Source organism: Artemia sp. Qi Xiang Cuo, chromosome 11 (assembly GCF_049724085.1).
Source record: "Artemia sp. Qi Xiang Cuo chromosome 11, ASM4972408v1, whole genome shotgun sequence".
Classification (NCBI taxonomy): domain Eukaryota; kingdom Metazoa; phylum Arthropoda; class Branchiopoda; order Anostraca; family Artemiidae; genus Artemia; species Artemia sp. Qi Xiang Cuo.
The window spans coordinates 63,903,261-63,926,734 of NC_142804.1; the positions used below are offsets into that span (position 1 = coordinate 63,903,261).

The window sequence follows — 23,474 nt, forward strand, 5'->3', positions numbered from 1 at the left end:
CTGTTGGGTGTTTTATTGAACAATGTTCTTTTGGTAATTTCATTGGAAAAATTAAAAAATGACAAATTTGACCCGCGAGATTTAAAAAAATGTGTTTTGCCTCTCTAAGCTTCCATGTATTTACACCACTGAGCACCAAGTTGACTCTGAATAAAACAGACATACTCACTCCTCCTTTATCCCACTCTTTTAAGAGCTCCGCTTTTCACTCCCTCCCAAAAATCCCTACTTTCTTTCGATTTTTTATGACCTCGTCCCGTTCAAGGACGTCCTTCGCATTAGTATGAACTGTGATTAAGTCCAGACGTCGTAAGCAATTGGCAATCGAGCAAGGAGCTTCATTTCTATCAGTTTGTCACATAATTCAGTATGCTAAATGACCCTATTAGAAATATAATTATTATAAGATTATTAAGAATATTAATATCGTATAATTATCAGTGTACCATATCATTATTTACATGCTTACATCCGTGACTGAATTGGGCTTCTACGTCAGCAATCTCAATTTTCTTCTTAGAGCTAGCTAGTTTTACTTCTGTTAAACAATATTAATTATCTTGATTTAATTTACTTGACTTACTTACCAGTGGCAAAATTTCAATTTAGAAATGTTAAAAAATAATTACTTAAAGATTATCATCTCGTTGGAAGTTTTCCAATTTTTATTAAGAAAAACTATGGGAAAAATAATGAAGAAGCAACTTCTACCAACTCAGCTATGAACTTGTTTTTCTATATCCCATCACTGCCCCAGTTCTGTTTACTTCCCGTTGCATAACTTATATATTTTTTTTTATTTACACTGAATTTAAAAAAATCTGATAATTTTATTAATAATAAAGGAAACTAATCAAAATTAATTAAAAAAAAATTACCTCACAACGCTTAAAGTCTTTACTATCACTTTAAAAAAAAGGAAGGGAAAAAGGCAGAGCTGGAGTTAGTTTTTTTCTCAGAGTGGGGGGGGGGGGTAGACTTTACCGTCTTCTGCTGCACCGTTAATATTGTAAATATTGTAATTTTTGCCCATAAATATTAGAATTTTAGCTTTTTTTGCCGTCTCACGGGCCGTGCCACCCAGGGCGCTTGTCCACTTTAGCCCCTCCTAGATTCAGTCCTGGAAGAAAGAAGAAGAAAACAATCCAATCAATATGATAAAAAAGGTGGAATTGGAGTGACGGACAGTCTACGAAAACATATTAATAACATCTTCTTCTTAATGTTTGAAGGAGATTTTTTCACATAAGAAAATGTTGATTCTATGATTTGTAGTATTGCTAAAAGTCCAAACTTCCTTGTAATTTAGTACACTATTGAATAACAAATTTAACAGTAAGTCATGGAATATGCCCCCGTTAGGAATTAACATGCATCATCACGCTCACACTATACAACCTTAACTCTAAAAAACACCCGCTTTTCATTTTGGGTAGGACCTGGTAAAAATAACTCCTTTCTATTCTTCAATTATACGCATGCAATTTAAAAAGCACAGGACTTTTGACTAAAAACTGTTTTGCTACATACTTTATAAGTTTATATTTGTCTCTTTCTCAAGAAAGTTCAAATGAAATACAACAATGTTCCTTCCCCTGATTATCAAACTAGGAATAACAGAGAAAAATGAACATGTAATGGTCCCAGAGCCCCCCATAGGCCTACCATATATTACCCATGCTATCTTGGCAATTAATGTCCTACTTATTTTTAGATTACAAAGACAGTGTTTTTCTAAAGAACGATTAAAGCTTAAAACGAAAAAGAATTATTCAATCTTGAAACTAGTCTAACGCCCTCTCCTTATCCTGCTAAGAGTAATGAGCAAAAAAGTAACTTTTCCATGTTCTAAAGCAACAAGTTACAAGATAGTAGTTTTAGGATGAATAATCGCATCACAGACATAGCCGTATTCTGAGACTGTAGCTACAACAATATTCGGCAAATATGATGAGACCCAATTTCAGACAATGACACGATATATGGCAATTTAGTTCGAAGCTGTCAGTAATACTTAGGAAATGGGAACATTTGAAGGCAATCCTAAAAACTGTTAAAGCTACTTTAAGAGTTTCGGTTACTATTAAGCAGAGTCGCTCCTTAATTGCAGTTCGGTACCACGATCTGTTTGATTTGTTGTGTTGAAAGGTTTAGCACTGAACATCGCGTTATTTCAGTGGATGTTAGAGACAACTGTAACTGCGGGTGTGATAAATCTTTTCCAAGTTCCGTTTTTTTTGGCAATAGGAGTTTGAATAAATATTAAATAAAGTACTGACTGAGAACCAAGGCAGTATTCACGGGAAGGGGAAACGGAGTCTGAACCCCCCTCTCCGCCAAAATGTTTGTCTAGCTCGTAACAACGTAAAAAAAAATGCATATTAACAAATTTTTTATGCGTTTTAAAGTTTCTTTTTGTAGCCCCCAGGGCCGTATCCAGGATTTTAGTTCAGGGGGCGTTTTACTAATTTTTGACTTTTTTTGGGGGGGTTTTACTAATTTTTGACTCAGTTTTCGATTAATTTTACTGATTTTTACCTAGGTTTTTACTAATTTTCGACTTATTTTCCAGTCGGTCAAAAATTTCGGGGGGAGGGGTTCAAACCGGGTACCCCCCCCCCCCCTGGATACGGCCTTGGTAGCCCCCCTCCCCTTGAACAAAAATCCTGCATACGCCATTGCCGATAACTGATTATTCACCCCAAATTAATCCAAAAATATTTAGGTACTTGTTAATTAAACGAACCACGCCCAAAAAGTGAAATTAGGTTAATCCTAATGAAATATAACCTTTAGTTTATATAATAATATAATTTGTGCTATATATTTGCACATCGGGAGGGATGGGGTAAAGTTTTTGGACAGTGCCCCTTACCTACCCCCCCCCCCCTGCACCCCTAATGTGCAAATATATAGTCCAAATTAGACAAGTCCAATGCATTCTATTACCCGTCACTTGTCTTTGTGGCTATGAAATGATGTGGCTATGTGGCTTTGTGGCTATGTGTCTTTGACGGTTTTCTGAAATCTAACCTGAGCGTAATTCTTGACTGTTTCGTTAAAATTAACAATTACCGATGTCTACTATACAGCCCCCTTTGTTCACTAATTACATCCCTTCTAAAAGTGGTGTTGAATAAAAGGGATGTGAAAACAATACTAATACTCTCCATAAGAAACTGTGAGGATTAAAACATAGTCAATCAGGCATAGGCCTACCATAAAATTTTAAATTACCTATTTGTGAATGGGAGATAGTAATCCATAACATGGGCTATTATGTCTAATTGTCCAGAACTGATTGTGAAAGAACAGGATGGAGGAGATCTATAGTCCTTACAAGTGTGTGGCTGTTTTTTCGTTTATAAAGGCGTTTCCTCCTCCGATTGTCATATTCCTTTGATATATTAGCATCATTAGATAGTAAGTGATTGCAAAACTTAGCTATGGTAATCCTATAGCTGTTATGTTACACACAATAAATTTTACGATTGAGCGGATAAAATCTGTAAGAAATGGTTTGGGGTTTTCGATCGTTATTAACTAATATCTATTTCTTCAAAAATTGTTTTCACCAGCCGTTGGTAGGAAAAGTCCAATTTTGATATTAAAAGCACCATGTGCAAACTATTTCTGGATCTAAGAAAAGAGGTTACAGAGCCCCTTTAATTCCACTAACAAAAATACCCCTTTTCTTATGGGTATTTTCAAAAAATTAAAGCTTATAAATTACCTCAAAAACCAATAAGACGTGGAAAAGCGGGTCGAACCAATCGATTGAATGTATACCATTTAGTAGAGTGACTTAGCTGGATTTATTTGTGAAAAAGGGTAACTTACCACCTTAAATTACCGCAGCAAAACTATGTCAGGCACTTAAATAAAAGTTCAAATAGGGATAAACTCCTTTTAATAGACAGTGTTTCACAAACAGTGATAGAAATTCACAAAAAAAAAACAGATATTTCGGCCACATATGCAGTGACCGTCATCAGTAGTAAAACTACTGATGACGAATATCTGAAATATCTGGTATTTTTTGTGAATTTCTATCACTGTTTGTGAAATACTGTCTATTAAAAGGAGTTTATCCCTATTTGAACTTTTATTTATCGTCATGGAAAGGCAGTGTCGTCTCCGAAATTATCTACGTCAGGCACTTAAGCAAGTTTTTTTTTTGGGGGGGGGGGGTCGGCATTAAGACCAATTTATTTGATAATTTGAAATAGAATTGCCAAGAAATTCGGAAAAATTTAGGATCCTGAGAAGCCTGAGACCAGGGGCAGATCTAGAGCAAAATCTTGGGGGGACCCAATGAGACAAGGGCGCCAGTAAGGAAAATCTTGGGGGACCCAACGTGGCAAAAGCGTCAATAATTTACCAAATTGACAAATTTATTTTTAAAAAAGAGTTAAAATAGAAAAAACAAAGAATGAGGGCGCCAGAAAAGTCTTGGGGGGTGGAACCTTCCCGACCTCCTGGATCCACCAGTGCCTGCAAACCCCCCTTCCTCCTCCCTGCGTACATCGTTGAACCGTGTGACTATTTTAATTGACATTGAAAGTTTCAATGAACATTGAAACTTGAAGGCAAAAAAGCTGCTATATGTTCTGGACAGCAAGTTAAACAAACGTCTCCCTCGTCTCCTGAGATTCTGGTATGTGTACATATTGGAAGAGGAAGGAGACAACTTCTCTTTTTCAATAACAGTTGGTTTCTTTTGTACTAGAATCATAACAGATAAGCAAATATCTAACTGTTATAGCTTGCCTACATAAATAAAATCTTTGTTGTCTAGAATTCTTCAAAAACATTAGTTAGGACATCTAAAAGTATCAAGAACATAGAAATAAAAACTTTTTTGCTCCCTTGGAGGCCCCCATTTCTTGGCCCCTGATCCCATCTTAGGTTTATTCATACCTGAAATCACCATTTTATATTAGTTTTATTTTATCCACTAAAATTATTGGATAACATTTTCAAGAAACGTTTTAATTGGGCGAAAATTAAAAAAAAAAACACAATCTTGGAAAAACATAGCTTCAATAACTCCTTAAATCAAGTTTTGGGAATTGTCCTTCAAATCCTTCAGCGGTTTTCTCCGCCAATAATCCAATTGCTAGAGAAACTTTCTAACAATGTTGGTTAACAATTTTTCGTTACCTTTCGGAAGCACATTTAAAAAGAAATAATTTTGTTACTATAAATTAGAGAGCAGTAGTTTTTACAAGGAAAGTTTTATGCTTCCAAGATATACAAATACGATTTCCATATCAAAATAACGAATTTCCAACATTTTTACAAGTAAGAAAAGAAGGTAAAACGCATTTCGGGAACAGGGTACTTGTCCATTATCCAGAACACACCCAAGAAGTGAAGTTAGGTTAATGCTAATTAAATATACCAAAATTTGATGAAAATATAATACTTTAATGACAAAATTATGGAAATTACAACATAGAATTATTATAAGCAGGCCGCCCAGAACGCATAATATTAAATACCTAACTTAGCCAAAATACCAGCTCTATATATTAAATATTTAATTAAAATATACCTACAACGCAGTTTTTCCACTAAGCATAAGCTAATTGTCTCCAAATACAGACAGCTAAACCAGTTTTCTCAGATCTTACATATGAAAATTCTTGCGCGTGTTCTGTATAATAGACAAGTACCGGGAACAGCATAAACTTAGTGAAAAACAAACAAGATTCTTCTAAGATATACAAATACGATTTCCATATCAAAATAACGAATTTCCAACATTTTTACAAGTGAGAAAAGACGATAAAACGCGTTTCGGGAACAGGGTACTTGTCCATTATCCATATCATACCCAAGAAGTTAAGTTAGGTTAATGCTAATTAAATAATTTCGGAGACCACACCGCCTTTCCATGACGATAAAATAAAAGTTCAAAAAAGTGGATAAAATCCTTTTTAATAGACAGTGTATAATAAATTTCAAAAAAAATACCAGATATTTCGGTCACATATACAGTGACCGTCATCACTAGTAAAACTACTGATGACGGTCACTGTATATGTGACCGAAATATCTGGTATTTTTTGTGAAATTTATTATACACTGTCTATTAAAAAGGATTTTATCCCTATTTTGAACTTTTATTTTATTGCTAATCAAATATACCAAAATAAGATGAAAATATAATAATTTAGTAACAAACTTATGGAAACTTCAACGTAGAAATATGGTAAGCAGGCCGCCCAGAACGCATTATATTAAATACCTAACCTAGCCAAAATACGAACTCTATATATTAAATATTTAATTAAAATATACCTACAACGCAGTTTTTTTTCTTACTGAGCCTAAGCTAATTGTCTACGAATACAGACAGCAAAACCAGTTTTCTCAGATCTTACACATGAAAATTCTTGCGTGTGTTCTGTATAATGGACAAGTACCGGGAACAGTATAAACTTAGTGAAAAACAAACAAGATTCAGGGGAACTTATTCAAAGTTTGCCAAACTTACTCAGCTGAAGGAGGAGGATCGTAAATCTTAATTTGACGGGAAATGTCACAAAACAGCTTTTGCATTATCAATATGTTGTTAACCAGTATTTGATTGAGTTAATAAAGGATCAATAGTGTTATTTGAAATAGGCTTTAAAACGTATAAATACTTGCTTTAGTGACTATCTTTTTCCCACAATCTACCTCATATTTGTTTTGAAACATAACCACAAAAGATTATAGGCTTATATCTGCGGAGTCATTTAGGTCAATACCTTCACACTTTGATATAAATGAGTAAAGGTACCAAGGACAGTGAAATGAAAACTGATTGTCTGAGCTGCAAGTTTTGCAAAGACATATATATGTCTTTATTTTATTTTTATATGTATCGTTATTATTTCATTTATTTTGACCATAATTAGGAAACATATATCTATATGTTTCCAAATATCTATATGTTATATAGATTTATGTTATAAATCTGTATTTTATTTTATATAGGCTATGCGTCTTTCTTATTTTAAATAGGTTATAATATAATTAGGAAACACAGGAACTCATTTTTTAATGAAAAATGTCTCCATAGGCCTACAGTTTTTTCAAGTAGTGAGCGCAAAACTAAAGCGCTGAAAATTCAGCAAAAAATAAGCTAAAACGCATGGGAACAAACACCTTTTCCGTAGACAAACAGTTCGTGGTAACGAACTGTAAGTAAGGAGCGACCCGGCTCAATAGTAACCGAAACTCTAAAAAACGGAATATGAATATCAATAGATAAATCCAAAGAATTAACTTATTATTCTGATTTCAAATATATAAGTTTCATCAAGTTTAGTCTTACCCATCAAAAGTTATGTGCCTGAGAAAAATTGTCTTATTTTCGAAAAAAGGGCAAACAACCCCTAATACTCATAGAACTGTAATGAAAAAAACACCATAAGATTCAGCGTATCAGAGAACCCTACTACAGAAGTTTCAAGCTCCTACCTGCAAAAATGCGTAATTTTATATTTTTTTTTTTTGCCAGAAGAAAGATCACGGATGCGTGTTTTTTTTTTTTTTTTTTTTTTTTTTTTTTTTTTTTTTTTTTTTCAGGTGAGATCGTATCTATCCATATCGATCATTTTTTCCCGAAGTCACTCAATCAAAATTTTGAGATAGCCATTTTGTCGAGCCTTTGTCGTAAATCTAATTGATATGTCTTTGAGGATGACTTAATCCCCCAAAGTTCCTGGGGGAAGGGCTGCAAGTTATAAACTTTGCCCATTGTTTACATATAGTTTTGGTTATTGGGAAGTATACAGGTGTTTTCTGGAGGATTTTTTTTCTGGTAGGGGGTGGGATCGTAGTAGGGGTTACGGGGGAGAATCTTTCCATGGAGGATAATTCCTGGGGGGAAGGGACATTTTTATGAAGGGGGCACCGTATTTACCAGTATTATTTAAAAAACAATCAGAAATTAAATAAAAAAAAACAATTTTTTTTTAACTGAAAGTAAGGAGCAACATTAAAACTTAAAAGGAGAAATAATTATTACTTGAATGAGGGGGCTCTCCCCCCAGTCAATATCAAGCCGTTTCGACAAAAGTTTTTTTTTAGTACTTTAAAAAGAGCTATCCATTATAATTAAACTACCTTAGTGAGTTTGCGGTGTTTTATTCAAACAAAATTTGAACTTTAGCGTCAAGAGCGAGGCATTGACTAAGGGGCGAATTCCCTAATATACGTAACAAAAACATACGAATATAGAAATTCGTTACGTAAGTTAATTCGTAAGTTACGTCAGAACAACATTTCGAGGAAGCCATTTAGCCAAAAAAGGAAGATTAATATGAGAATTCCGTTTTAATTATTCATGTATGGTGAGCCAAAATCAAAGCTGCATTAACTCAAAAACGTTCATAAATTAAATAAAAAAAAACAAGTTTTTTTAAACTAAAAGTAAGGAGCAACATTAAAACTTAAAACGAACAGAAATTATTCCGTATATGAAAGGGGATGCCCCCGCCTCAACCCCTCGCTCTTTACGCTAAAGTTTGACTCTGTCTAAAAACTTTATTTTTAAAAAAAATAAAAAAATTTAGCGTAAAGAGCGCGGCGTGGAGGAGGGCACAACCCCTTTCATATACGTAAAAATTTCTGTTTTTTTTAAGTTTTAATGTCGCTCCTTACTTTCAGTTAAAAAAAGACTTGTTTTTTTTTAATTGTCATTAAGAATCTGCACATTGTTAATATTTGAATTTGTGTGGGCGAAAACCGTTGTCAAACTAACTGTGCTTATTTATTTCACCATTCAGCGTGGCGGCACTGACGAGAATGTATTACTGCTCTAAAAACTTCATAATTTTGAAAGCAATCGAAAGAAAAACCTCAGTAAATCGTGGTTCTTAGGTGCTAACAGACATAATATGGATCAAAGGAGTTTTTTTGATACTTGTGCATTATTAGGTACACACTTAAGAATGTGAATCTACAGATAAGACAATAACCGACTTTTTGGTCGGAAAGTTAGCTTAGGCTCAGTTGAGATCTACGTTGTAGGTATATTTTTATTAAATATTTAATATATAGAAATGGTATTTTAATTGGGTTAGGTTCAGGTTAGGTATTTTATATAATGCGTTCTGTGTGCCCCCCCCCCCATAATTCTTTGTTCTAGTTTTTATAATTTTGCTACTAAAGTATTGTATATCTATCATATTTCGGTATATTTCATTATGATTAATCATATTTTATTTCTCAAGTGTGTACCGAATAATGCACAAGTACCGTTTTTTATTTTGATGTCCTTGGTACTTTAAAGCAGTGTTGTATAAATCTCGTTAAATACATAGATAAGTTCGAATGAATCGCCGAAACATCGCAAGAAAGAAAAAGAATCTCATGGTAGAAATTAATTCAAGTAGTTTACTATAGTCATCAATTTTATTTTTAATTCATTCACAAATGACTAATTTTGCTAGTGAATTAAAAAAATCTATTGTTAGCTCATATTTAATTATACTGAATTATAATTTTGACCTGGAGATTTTTTTCTTCCTTTTGGTATGTTGGAAAATTCAAAGGCGCTTTGCTTTAATTGTTAGAAGGTCTGTAAAAAAAAAAGCAGGCCGCAACCGTGGCTGCCACACAATTTAAAACAACGCTGACAAACTGAAAAATATGTTTTGGATACTTTGATTGTTATTAAAAAGCTATTGTTTTGTAAAAGCAAAATTTTTAAAGCCTCTTAGATACGACAAAATATTTTTTTATATAAAAAAACACCTTTCCTCCACTATACCTTTAAGGCAAAAAAGGACAAAACACTTCGTAGAAAAAAAGAAACTTCTAAATATCTTGGGAATTAAATGTGATACGAAAAAATCAGGCTGTACCTATCAATGGAATTTACTTAAATATAAATCCGATTTTTTGGGAAAACTTCAAAGAACGCCTTTTGAATTAAGGACAGTATTTGTGGGTGGGTTATAGGTCTTGTAGGCCTATCTCTCGAAAACATTAAAAATGTTTGTTAAAAGGGAGCATTTTCCAGAAAACAGTGGAAAATTTGGGAGTTTTTTTTTATCGAATTCCTCTCTCTGCGCGGTGGCTTGGGGGCAAAAGCCATTTTTCAAAATCTAAAGGGGAAAGCAAATTTTGATGTTTTATTTTCCACTTTTCAATAAAAAAATAGGCTACCAAAAAACTTATTTTTCAATGAAAACGCCAAAATTATTTTTAAAACCTACAGGGAGGAAATCTCCAGGGAAACTGCCCTTCCCCCCACATGAAGCCCTTGCTCCTCTGGTCGATCTCATAGGAATTTAGTTAACAGTTCTATCAGGCAATTACATTCAAATTTACTTTTGGTGGAGTAGTATTCCTAGGTAAGAGGAGGGGGGACATGAAAAAAATTATGAGTTATGTGAGATATAAAAAACTGTAGAATAAGTAGCCATTTCGAGATTTTAGGCAGTTAGAGGACTGGATATGAGTGTCCCTTCCCCCTCCTATGAATACTTAGTTTCTTCATTTGTAATCTGTCAATGCACGTCTAATGATGAAATTTATGTACCTTTGGTGCGAAAGAAGAATTTTTTTTTTTAAACCATCGAATAGAATACCTATACTTAATTGGAGTATATACTTAATTGGAATACTTAATTGGAATAATTGGAGTATATACTTGATTGGAATTGAAATAATATATACTTAATTGGAATACCTATACTAATGACCATGCGGAGTCTCTACTCTTATATAACCAAGACGTTATACAGGATAAAACTACGAAATTTCACAAACAAATAAAAAGAAAAATGTGCAGAATGTTAGAGAAAGCTTGGAATTTCAGAGGGTAGGTCCAAGACTTGTCTATGTGGCTGTATTGATTGTTGGAACTACGAACAGTTTTATCAATTGTTAATTTTGACAAATTACAAAAATCTGAGCTTTATCAATTTTGATTGAACTTCATTAATTGAGCTTTTATCATTACAGATCTTTTGTTATTATCTAAATGTTATTTCTTTAAATAACAACCAATATTAGTTAATAATAATAATAAATACATAAAGATAAATTAAACTGATTTATTAAATAATAAATAACCTTATTATTCAAACATTAATTACATTTTATTATTATTTCAAAATTATTTCGTTGTTTTTATTTACTATCATTATTATTTACTGTTATTATAATTTAAAATTATTATTACATTATCATTATTAAAGAATTATTGAAGCTTTTATTATTAAAGCTCAAAAATTGAACTTTATAAATCTTTTTCAAAGATTTGAGTTCGTTCTGCACTGAATTCCGAAATAGATGAGTAAGCATTTCGAATTGGGCTGTTTCAAAACAAATAAATCACGGATAACATTTAAAGGTTTGTAGGTCCTGTATGCCTCAAAGACTAAAACATGTCAAAATATGCAATATGTGTCAAAAAGGGAGCATTTTCTGGAAAAGACGCAAAACTAAGGCTGATTATAGTTTTTAACCCTTTTCTGGCCCTATATCAAAGAAACTTAATGGTTCCGTCAAGCATATGCGCTGTAATTAATTCAGAGGAGCAGTATTCTATTGAAGGGTGGTAGATGGAAAAATATATGAGTTGATCAAACAGTTCGTGGTAACGAACTGTAAGTAAGGAGCGACCCGGCTCAATGGTAACCGAAACTGTAGAAAACGGAATTTTGATACCAATAAATACATCAAAAGAATCAGATTTTAATGCTGATTTCATCAAGTTTAGTCCCACCTATCAAAAGCTACGCGCCTGAGAAAATTTGGTTGATTTTCGAAAAAAGGGGGAAAGAACCCCTAAAAGTTATAGAACCTTAATGAAAATCTCACCATCATATTCAGCGTATCAGAGAACCCTACTGCGGAGGTTTCAAGCTCCTATCTAAAAAAATCTGTTTAGTCCCACCTATCAAAAGCTACGCGCCTGAGAAAATTTGGTTGATTTTTGAAAAAAGGGGGAAAAACCCCCTAAAATTTATAAAACCTTAATGAAAATCACACCATCATATTCAGCGTTTCAGAGAACCCTACTGCGGAGGTTTCAAGCTCCTATCTACAAAAATGTGGAATTTTGCATTTTTTGCCAGAAGAAAGATCACGGATGCGTGTTTATTTGTTTGTTTGTTTTTTTTGTTTTTTTTTCTTTTTATTTTTCTTTTTTTTTTCCAGGGCTGATCGTATCGACCCAGTGGTCCTAGATTATCATGGGAGGGCTCATTCGAACGGAAATTAAAAGTTCTAGTGCCCTTTTAAGTGACCAAAAAAATGGAGGGCACTTAGACCTCCTCCCACCCTCATTTTCCCTAAAGTCACCCGATTACAATTTTGGGATAGCTAATTTGTTCAGAATGGTCGATAATATATTAACTATGTCTTTTAGGAAGGCTTGACCCCCCGAAGTCCCCGGGGGAGGGGTTAATGTTATGAAATTTACCCAATGTTAACAAATAGTATTTGTTATTGGGAAGTATTAAATAAAAAAAACTAGTTTTTTAAACTGAAAGTAAGGAGCGACATTAAAACTTAAAACGAACAGAAATTATGCCGTATATGAAAGGGACTGTCCCCTCCTCAACGCCTCGCTCTTTACGCTAAAGTTTTTTATTGTTTTAAAAAATAAAGTTGTGAGACAGAGTCAAACTTTAGCGTAAAGAGCGAGGCGTTGAGGAGGGGACAGCCCCTTTCATATACGGAATAATTTCTGTTCGTTTTAAGTTTTAATGTCGCTCCTTACTTTCAGTTTAAAAAACTTGTTTTTTTTATTTAATTTCTGATCGTTTTTTAGTTAATGCAGCTTTTATTTGCATAAAAATTATAATTTTCTTTTGCTAAATGGATGTCTTTACAAATTAACTTACGTAACTAACTTCTATATTCGTATATTTTTCTTCTGGCAAAAAATACAAAGTTGCAGATTTTTGCAGATATGAGCTTGAAACCTATGTAATAGGGTTTTCTGATACGCTGAATCTGACGGTGTGATTTTCATTAAAATTCTTTCACTTGTAGGGGATGTTTCCCCCTCTTTAAAAAATCGAGTAAATTTTCTCAGGCTCGTAGCCTTTGATGAGTAATACTAAACTTAATAAAATTTATATATTTAGGATCAGCATTATAAACACATTCTTTTGATACATTTATTGACATCAAAATTCCGTTTTTAAAAGTTTCGATTACTATTGAGCCGTATCGCTTGTTTTTTTATTGTTTTTTTATTACGTATATGTTATTACGTATATGAAGGGGTTCTCCCCTTAGTCAATACCACGATATTTACATTAAAAGTTAAAACAAATTTTGATTCACAAACCCCTGAATCACAAAGGCCGTTTAATTAGAATAGATAGCTCTTTTGAAAGCACTAAAAAAAACTGTAGCGTAAAGAGCGAGGTATTGACTTGGGGGAGAACCCCTCACATACGTTATAATTTCTGTTCGTTTTAAGTTCTAATATTCCTTCTTACATTTCAGTTGAAAAAACTTGTTTTTTTTTAATTTAATTTCTGATCGTTTATTAAATAATGCTTGGAAATCCGGCGCCCCCTTCATAGAAATGTCCCTTACCCCAAAGAAACATCCTCCACGGAAATATTCTCCAGAGTAACCCCCTCCTCTAGCCCCCCCCTCCAGAAAAAATCCTTCCTGAAAATGGTTGTATACTTCCCAATAACCAATAAATAATGCTGGCAAGTCCGGCGCCCCCTTCATGGCAGTTTCCCTTCCCCCATGAAAACTTCCTTCATGAACAGATCCTCCAACATAACCACCGACCCACTCTTCCCTCCCACTACCAGAAAAAAAACTCCTGAAAACTTCTGTATACTTCTCAATAACCAATACTATATGTTAACATTAGGTAAAGTTCATAACTTTTAGCCCTCCCTCTGGGAACTTCGGGGGATAAAGTAATCCTAAAAGACATATTTATCATATTTTCGACCATGCTGAACAAAATGGCTATCTCAAAATTTTGATCGGGTGACTTTGGGAAAAAAATAAGCGTGGGAGGGGGCCTAGTTGCCCTCCATTTTTTTGGTCACTTAAAATGGGCACTAGAACTTTTAATTTCCGTTCCAATGAGCCCTCCTAGGATATTCTAGGACCGCTGGATCAATACGATCATCCCTGGAGAAAAAAAAAAGAAAACAACTGAATACTCATCCGTGATATATCTTATGGCAAAAAGTATAAAATTTTACTTTTTTGCAGATAAGTGCTTGAAACATCTATCGTAGGGTTCTCTTATACGCCGAATCTGATGGTATGACTTACATTGAGGCTCTATGGCTTATAGAGGGTCTTTCCCTCTTTTTTTGAAAATCAGCCAAATTTTCTCAGGCGCTGTAACTTTTGATAGGTAGCACTAAACTTGATGAAAGTTATATATTTGAAATCAGCATTGAAATCTGATTCTTTTGATATATCTATTGGTATCAAAACTCGTTTTCTAGAGTTTCGGTTACCATTGAGCCGGGTCGCTCCTTACTTACAGTTCGTTACCACGAACTGTTTGATACAGACGTTTTCAGAGGGGATTTTTTCTGGTAGTGGCGAGGGGGAGTGGGTCGGGGGTTATGTGGGAGGATCTTACCACGAAGGAAGTTTTCATGGGAGAAGGGACATTGCTATGAAGGGGGCGCCGGATTTCCCAGCATTATTTAAATAAAGATCAGAAATTATATATATATATAAAAAAACAAGTTTTTTAAATGAAAGTAAGGAGCAACATCAAAACTTAAAACGACAGAAAACATTACGTATATGATTGGGTTCACTCCCCAGTCAATACCTCGCTCTTTAAGCCAAAGATTATTTAGTACTTTCATAAGAGCTATTTATTCTAATTAACGGCATTTGTGATTAAGGGGTCATTTTTAAAGAATTGGAACAAAATTCGAACTTTAGCTTAAAGAGCAAGGTATTGACTAGGGGACGAATCCTCTAATATACGTATTAAAAATATAAGAATATAGAGGTTCGTTACGTACGTTAATTCGTAAGTTACGTATATTTATTACTAATAAAAACGTTCGTAAATAAAATTAAACAGGTATCAAGAAAGCCATTTAACCAAATAAAAGTAAAATTACCATTTCAGTAAAAGTAAAGTACTAAAATTAGTAGAAAGTAAAATTTTTTTTTAATTATTCATGTACGGTGAGCCAAAATTAAAACCTGCATTATTTCAAAAACGTTCAAAAATTAAATTAAAAAAAACGAAGTTTTTTTAACTGAAAGTAAGGAACGACGTTAAAACTTACAACGAACAGAAATTATTCCGTATATGAAAAGGGGGCTGTCCCCTCCACAACACCTCGCTCTTTACGCTAAAATTTGACTTTCTCACAACTTTATTTTTTTTTTAACAATAAAAACTTTATCGTAAAGACGAGGCGTTGAGGAGGGGACAGCCCCTTTCATATACGGAATAATTCTGTTCGTTTTATGTTTTAACGTAGTTCCTTACTTTCAGTTAAAAAAACTTGTTTTTTTTATTTAAGATGAGATAAAGACAAACTGTATGATAAGAAATAAGGTACTTATGTATTATAGCGACCACACTCAAGAAGTGAAGTTAGGTTAATCATAAGGAAATAAACCAAAATATGATGAAAGTATAATACTTTAGTAACAAAATTATGAAAACTACAACAGAGAATTAGGGAAAGCAGGCCGCCCAGAACGCATTATACTAAACACCTAACCTAACCAAGTTTAAATTTTAAATATTTAATTAAAATATACCTGTATAATAGTTTATCTCACTCAGGCTAAGTTAATTATCTCCAAGTGTACATAGAGAAACCGGTTTTACGACAGATAAAGAACAACAGTGTGGTCGCTATAATACACAAAAACCAGAAACATATTTTAGATTTTGGGCAGGAAGACGGTTGGGTAGGAATGCTTCCTCCCCCTGGGTAAATACTTATTTTTTCTGTATTTAGTTTATCAAGTGATGTCGAATTGTGCAATCATCGTACCCTTGATACCCAAGAAGCAGCTTTGTGTATAAGCCATCGAACAGAATACCTACAATTAAGTGGTGCATCTACTAGTTTGTCTAAAATATTTTTCGATTCATTAATTTCGTCGCTCTTCATATCTGCAACCATAGAAGGAGTTCCAAGGACACAAAGCCGCATTGGCATGAATCAACTTATCAATCTTTATACCATTTTCGGTGGCATCTTAATGCTTTTTTTCTAATGGCTTATTATATAAGGAATCAAGAACTTGTTTGCTAATTGCCTTGTTACATTCTTCCAGAAGAATTGTATAGAAGTTAAAGTGTCTTTTTAATATGGTTTTTAACCTTCAGCCAAGGATTGAAGGGTATAAATACGGTAGTCAAATTGGCCCAATAGACTTCACACAAAATTGTTAAGCTTGACATTGATGTCTTTTTCATAAATTTATTTTGTTAAATATTAAAATGCACTAAAGTAGAAACTGAGCGCCTTTCATTTGTCACAAGGTCAATGTAACTACCCAACATTTACCTATGACCCAAATAAAGGTCATATAAATAATTTTCAAGTTCGGGTCACCATTTCTTCCCAATTTCCAAGGCACGGAAGATGTTGATATGACCCAAGCTCTTAAAAATACATTGAATATCCACTGTTTCTTAAAAGATGGTATTAGCAATATTCCATGCATAAAATTTCAAATGGTAAAGTATCTGCAAGGATGTACTGTATTGTTGTGTACTACAGTTTAAACAAGTTTTTTTTTTATTACTCCTGATAGTGTCTAGGTTTGGGCCAAATAATATCTACGGGGAGTTTTACAATACCATGAATTCAAAACAAGCTTGTAGCCTACACGAAGCTCAGAGACTTCGTGTTGAGATTTAGGCTAACAAAAGTCCCCTGGATACGAAATGCAGAGACTAGGTGTCGATGCTTAAAAAATAATGATTTTGGACTAGAGCGTCCTGGCGCATAAAAACACTTAGAAGACAAAGAAAAGAACAAACTCCTTGATCAAGATCCATGCCAGGCGCTAGAATAAGCTGGAATAATATTACGAGTAGAAGAGCCAACTGTTTCAGAACGCTCTGAAGCGTTAGGAGAGATCCAGAAGCAAGGACATTGGATTATTGCAGTTGCTTTGTATTTTTTTTCTGTAAAGAAGAAACTGGTGAGAACTTATTCAAGGTCAATTATGAAGTAAAAAAGAGGAGGAGGCGGAAGGAGAATGGAAATACCTTATCGAGGGTCAATTTAGGTGATTCCTGGAAGTTTCATTAAACTACTCGTATATGACCAAGTTAAATACGATTTATCAAGGAGGAGGAGATTGGAAACACCTTATCGAGAACCAATTTAGGTAATTCCTGGAAGTTTCATTAAACTAATCATATATGACCAAATTAAATACAACTTCTCAAGGAGGGGGGAGATTGGAAACAGCTGATCGAGAGCCAATTTAGGTGATTTCTGGAAGTTTCATTGAACTAATCGTATATGACCAAGTTAAATATGACTTCCAAGGAGGAAAGAGATTGAACAGACCTTATCGAGAGCCAATTCTTGTGATTCCTAGAAGTTACATTGAACTACTCGTATACGACCAAGTGAAATACGATTTTTCAAGGAGGAAGAGGAAGAGGTAGATTGGAACACCTTATCGAGAGCCAATTTAAGTTATTCCTAGATGTTTCATTGAAATACTCATATACAACCAAGTGAAGTACGATTTCGAAAGGAGGGGTGAGATTGAAAACAGCTGATCAAAAACCAATTCTTGTGATTCGTAGAAGTTTCATTGAACTATTCGTATACGACCAAGTGAAATCCGGTTTCTCAACGATGAAGAGGAAGAGGTAGATTAGAACACCTTATCGAGAGCCAATTTAAGTGATTCCTAGATGTTTCATTGAAATACTCGTATACAACCAAGTGAAATACGACTTCGCAAGGAGGAGGGAGATTGAGTCCATCTGATCAAAAGCCAATTCTGGTGATTCGTAGAAGTTTCACTGAACTACTCGTATACGACCAAGTGAAATACGGTTTCTCAACGATGAAGAGGAGGAGGGAGATTGGAACACCTTATCGAGAACCAATTTAAGTAATTCCTAGATGTTTCATTAAAATACTCATATACAACCAAGTGAAGTACGACTTCGCAAGGAGGGGACATTGGAATACAGCTGATCAAAAACCAATTCTGATGATTCGTAGAAGTTTCATTGAACTACTCGTATACGACCAAGTGAAATACGGTTTCTCAAGGAGGAAGAGGAAGAGGGAGATTGGAACACCTTATCGAGAGCCAATTTAGGTGATTCCTAGAAGTTTCATTGAACTATTCGTATACGACCAAGTGAAATACGACATCGCAAGGAGGGTGAGATTGGAAACAGCTGATCAAAAACCAATTCTTGTGATTCCTAGAAGTTACATTGAACTACTCGTATACGACCAAGTGAAATACGGTTTCTCAAGGAGGAAGAGGAGGAGGGAGATTGGAACACCTTATCGAGAGCCTATTTAGGTTATTCCAAGAAGTTTCATTGAACTACTCGTATACGACCAAGTGAAATACGATTTCTCAAGGAGGAAGAGGAGGAGGGAGATTGGAACACCTTATTTAGAGCCAATTTAAGTGATTCCTAGATATTTCATTGAACTACTCATGTACAACCAAGTGAGATACGACTTCGCAAGGAGGGGACATTGGAAACAGCTGATCAAAAGCCAATTCTGGTGATTCGTAGAAGTTTCATTGAACTATTCGTATACGACCAAGTGAAATACGGTTTCTCAACGATGAAGAGGAAGAGGGAGATTGGAACACCTTATCGAGAGCCAATTTAAGTGATTCCAAGATGTTTCATTGAACTATTCGTATACGACCAAGTGAAATACGGTTTCTCAACGATGAAGAGGAAGAGGGATATTAGAACACCTTATTTAGAGCCAATTTAAGTGATTCCTAGATGTTTCATTGAACTACTCGTATACGACCAAGTGAAATACGATTTCTCAAGGAGGACGAGGAGGAGGGAGATTAGAACACCTTATTTAGAGCCAATTTAAGTGATTCCTAGATATTTCATTGAAATACTCATGTACAACCAACTGAGATACGATTTCGCAAGGAGGGGAGATTGGATACAGCTGATCAAAAACCAATTCTGATGATTCGTAGAAGTTTCATTGAACTATTCGTATACGACCAAGTGAAATACGGTTTCTCAAGGAGGAAGAGGAGGAGGGAGATTGGAACACCTTATCGAGAGCCAATTTAAGTGATTCCTAGAATTTTCATTGAACTACTCATATACAACCAAGTGACGTACGACTTCGCAAGGAGGAGGGAGATTGGAAACAGCTGATCAAAAGCCAATTCTGGTGATTCCTAGAAGTTTCACTGAACTACACTCATACGACCAAGTAAAATATGACTTCTCAAGGAGGAAGAGAAGAAGGGAGATTGGACACACTTTATCGAGAGCCAAATTAGGTGAGCCCTAGAAGTTTCATTGAGCTACTCGAATGTGAGCATTGAAACGTGACTTCTCAAGAAGCCTTCGTTCTTACTTTTGCAGTTTTATTTGGGGATAATGAATATGTCCTTCTAGAAAAATGCTTAAAACAGCAACAGACATTCTCTTCACCCTGAAAAGTTTTATTTTTGTTTGAAGCTCTTCTAACCTTTGGGCTCATAGCATTGACTCACTTGCCCCAAACCGTTCTTTGAAACTTTGAATTAAAAAATATTAGCATGCCAAAATATCAGAATATTTATAAAAATACTATATATTAAAATGCTGATTATAAAATGCTGCTTACAAAAGATTAAGATATTAATAAATATTCTAAATAGGCTATATGATGAATAAAAAATTAATAATTACTAAGATTCTGCTTATTAAAATACTAGTAATAAAAATTTTAAATACATGAAACAACAATGGCCTTTTCTTCACAGTGACGTGTTTTGTTTTTGTTTGAGACTCCTCTAACCTTTGTGCTCATAACATTTACTCACTTCCCACAATTTTCTTTCGGGAGTTATTAAGAAACGTTAACTTACCGCCTTCTCCACCTTCACTTTCTGAATTATTTAATGAGCTTGATAATGAATGTTGGCCTAACTCCGGTGGTTTCAAGTAATCCATTTTACCTAGCTTGGAAGTTGAGATACTGCTTGCCGTTCTTCTAACACTGGGTTCTTGTTTCAGCACTGATTTGTAGGGAACAGCATTTTTCTCTGACTCTAAGTCTGTATCCCCAAAGTATCTAACGGTCTTTCTATTTCCTTTCAAAGGTTCACGCGGTTTCACAGGTTCACTCAATTGCTGTGGATGATTGTCAGATCTGCCATTGTCAACAACGTCGGTGCTGGAGTGCATACGTCTACGTCTCAGGGTTTCAGATCGTTCATCATTCTTCGTGTTCTGCTTATCACGGTTCTTTTTATTTTTCACTTCTAGTCTGTTTAGTGTCAATGAGTCCCACTTGTTACTTTTATGTAAGTCGGTTGACGTTTTAGTTACCATTTCTCGGCGGTAGTCACGATCACTTTCTGAGAAGTCCGAGTTCTTTCGCTCTAGATTTTCTTTCGGAGAATTCACCTAATGAAAATTCAAAACAATTATCCATACAGATCTCCATAAACGATCCTGGGTCACAGGCATAAGGGGTATTTTATAGGGTTTGGCGGCAATTAATGAAGAATAAGTACCTATTTATTAATTTTGGCTAGTAAAAAGATGAGAACTAGAAAAGCAAACCAAATAATGACAGGCAGGGCTGTATACAGGATTTTTTCCCGGGGGGGGGTCTAAAAAAGGATTTTTTCGATAGGGGGAGGGGGTTTACAAGAAACTTTAAAAACTCCACCCCCCTCTGGTTACGGCCTTGATGACAGGTTTTAAATATATTCGCATGGAATGTCGGAGATTCAGAAACGTCAAAAACTGGACCTATTCTACTCAAATGCCAAATTTTACAACTATGTGTCCCTAATATGAGATAATATTTTCACAAGGTTCCGGATACCCCCAGCGAGCCCTAGAAAAATCACAAGCTCTGTCTACTGACAACCCTGGTTATAACTTCACTTCGATCGCTTGTGGAGATTATCATTCAACTGGCAATTCACTTTCTAAGATGTCAGAGTTCCTTTTCTCTGAATTTCTTTTGGAGGATTTACCGAAGTAAAAGCCAGAACACTCATCCATGCATATTTCAATAATAACATTATAACATGGGCGTAAGGGGTCTGATACCGTTTAATGATGGGTCAATAACTGCTGATTAGCCTCGGCTAGTCTGTATAAATAAAGTCAAATGTACGTCTGTATGTTTGCGTGGATTTTTTTTCGGAGGGGAGGGGGGTTTACAAAAGGATTTTTTTTAAAGGGTGTTAACGACAAAATTAAAAAAACACATAAAAAATTCGTCTACATTCATTTTACGAGTCGGACAAACATTTCAAGGGGTTTTTAAAAGCCCTCAGCCCCCCCCCCTTGGATGCCTTGCGTATGTCCTCTATGCATTAATATAGACTGTTAATCCGATCGCCAGGAAACTTTAGGAAGTTGTTGAGCACACCCTTTTTGGGTGTATAGGTATACACATTTTTCCCGCAAGAAGGTATTTTCCCTGGGAGAATTGTCCATGGAAAATTTTTTCGGGGGGGGGGGATTTTCAAAAACTTTTAAGTCTAAAAGTACAATAGTTTTTAATTCGGGGTGGGAATTTTCCACGGGGGAGGACTTTCTGTGGACAACTTTCCGGAGAAAAAATTTCTCGCGGAGGGAGAGTTTTCTGTAGAGGGGAATTTTCTGCGGAGATTTCTCTCGAAATAAAGTTTCCGGGGGGGGGGGTAATTTTCTTTAAATTTACTTTCGTTTGAGATCGCAGCGACGCGCGACGGGTAAGAAAAGACGCGGCGGGTCAGTTTGCTCCATGAACTAAGTTCATAGAGCAAACTAAAAATTTCTAGTTTCATCTCTATTCGGATAGGATGTTGGATGTTTCGAAAACGTATTTTACTTAAATACTGAATACGGGTTTATTGTAGCTTTGCCTATCGATGTAAATACAGTCTCAGAAACGGAATAAAGGCATCAAAGTTTCCACAAAATGTCGTGAATAAAAATATATGTAGCTTATAAGGATGATTGGGGCTTAATAAAACATGGCGTGTAAACATATTTAGTATCAGAATAAACTCGGATGCTATTTAACACGTACACATAAAAACAAGAGATGTTTAACGGTATATTTTGCAATAAAACAATGTTTTTTATTTATATAGATTTTTTCGGCAAAACAAATCTTGAGTATGTTAATTTATGCTGCGCAGTTTGCTTTCTGCAACCATGTCTTCCCCTTTTTTGTTTGAGAAATTTAACACAATAATCAAGCCCAAAAAGCACATGGCCATTGAATTTAGCCCTTTAAAAAAAATATTTTTTGAGTTCAGGTACATGCCCTGGGGGGGGGGATGGCATCAGGGCTCATACCTCCTGAAATCTCAAGACTTTTAAGTTTTTTTCCAGCATATGTTTTTGGGCCGTATACAGGATTTTTTTTCGGGTGAGGTTTTACAAAAAAACTTTAAAAACGCATCAAAATGTTTTTTATATTCATTTTTGTTATGTTTTTGCGAGTTGGAACAGCATTTTTCTTTGGGGGGGAGGGCAAATCCCCTAAACCCCCTCCCCTGGATACGACCTTGTATGTTTCGTATTTACCATACAGTTTGAATAATTCTTTAAGCTTTTTTATGTTGTTTCCCCTCTCAAAATAAGGTACGTGCCTTTTTGAGTTCCTTCCCCCATCCATTACACCGGATTTCTGGGCATGCCAAGGATGGGTTAAACACCAAAATTGCTTCAGTGCCGACAAAATAATTAAAAGGGTTAACTTTAGAGAGAAGCTTCCCTTTGCATAAAGATATAATTAACCTTTATCTTATTAATTAAGTCGCGATTGAGATGAATACCGTTTTACACTGAAATTCCCAAAGAGTGATGACTTAAGGTTTTTAAATAATGCTTTGTAAAACCCGAAAGAGCAAAAAAGAAAACTTGAAGTGGAGTTTCCACTAAACTAAAACAACAAAATTAATAAAAGGATCGCGCACTGGGTCCCGTCATACATACCTAGGTACAGAGGTCATTGTATAGAGGTTATTATACAGACCTTGGGTTATTTTCATCGACAAAGTGCCTTTTTTGGTATTTCAATAGAAAAAAAAATGGAAAACGACAAATTTGCCTTCCCTAAATTTCGAAAAATAAATTCCCCTAAATATTCTTGAGATGACACCATTGGAGTATCAACTCAATGTAGACAGCCTTTAGGCTTACTCAACCGAACATCAAGATTACTACGATTTTCCAATAGTTTCCTATATTTTTCAAATTATTTGCCGGTATTTTGTGTTTTACCAAATCGGTGCCTTCCAGTATGATTTCCAAAGTACATGGGTGCACGAAGGTAAGC

The 23,474-nt window shown here is 34.8% G+C and overlaps 1 protein-coding gene across 2 annotated transcripts in view; it reads right to left on the reverse strand.

The window, feature by feature from the left end:
- blo (bloated) overlaps nt 1-23,474 on the reverse strand; it is a 162,215-nt gene that overhangs the window by 74,204 nt on the left and 64,537 nt on the right. For both annotated transcript variants that reach the window (XM_089096941.1, XM_089096940.1), the window contains one exon: nt 20,050-20,590. In XM_089096941.1, coding sequence (XP_088953067.1) covers nt 20,050-20,590 — 541 coding nt within the window. The remainder of the gene's footprint in view (nt 1-20,049; nt 20,591-23,474) is intronic.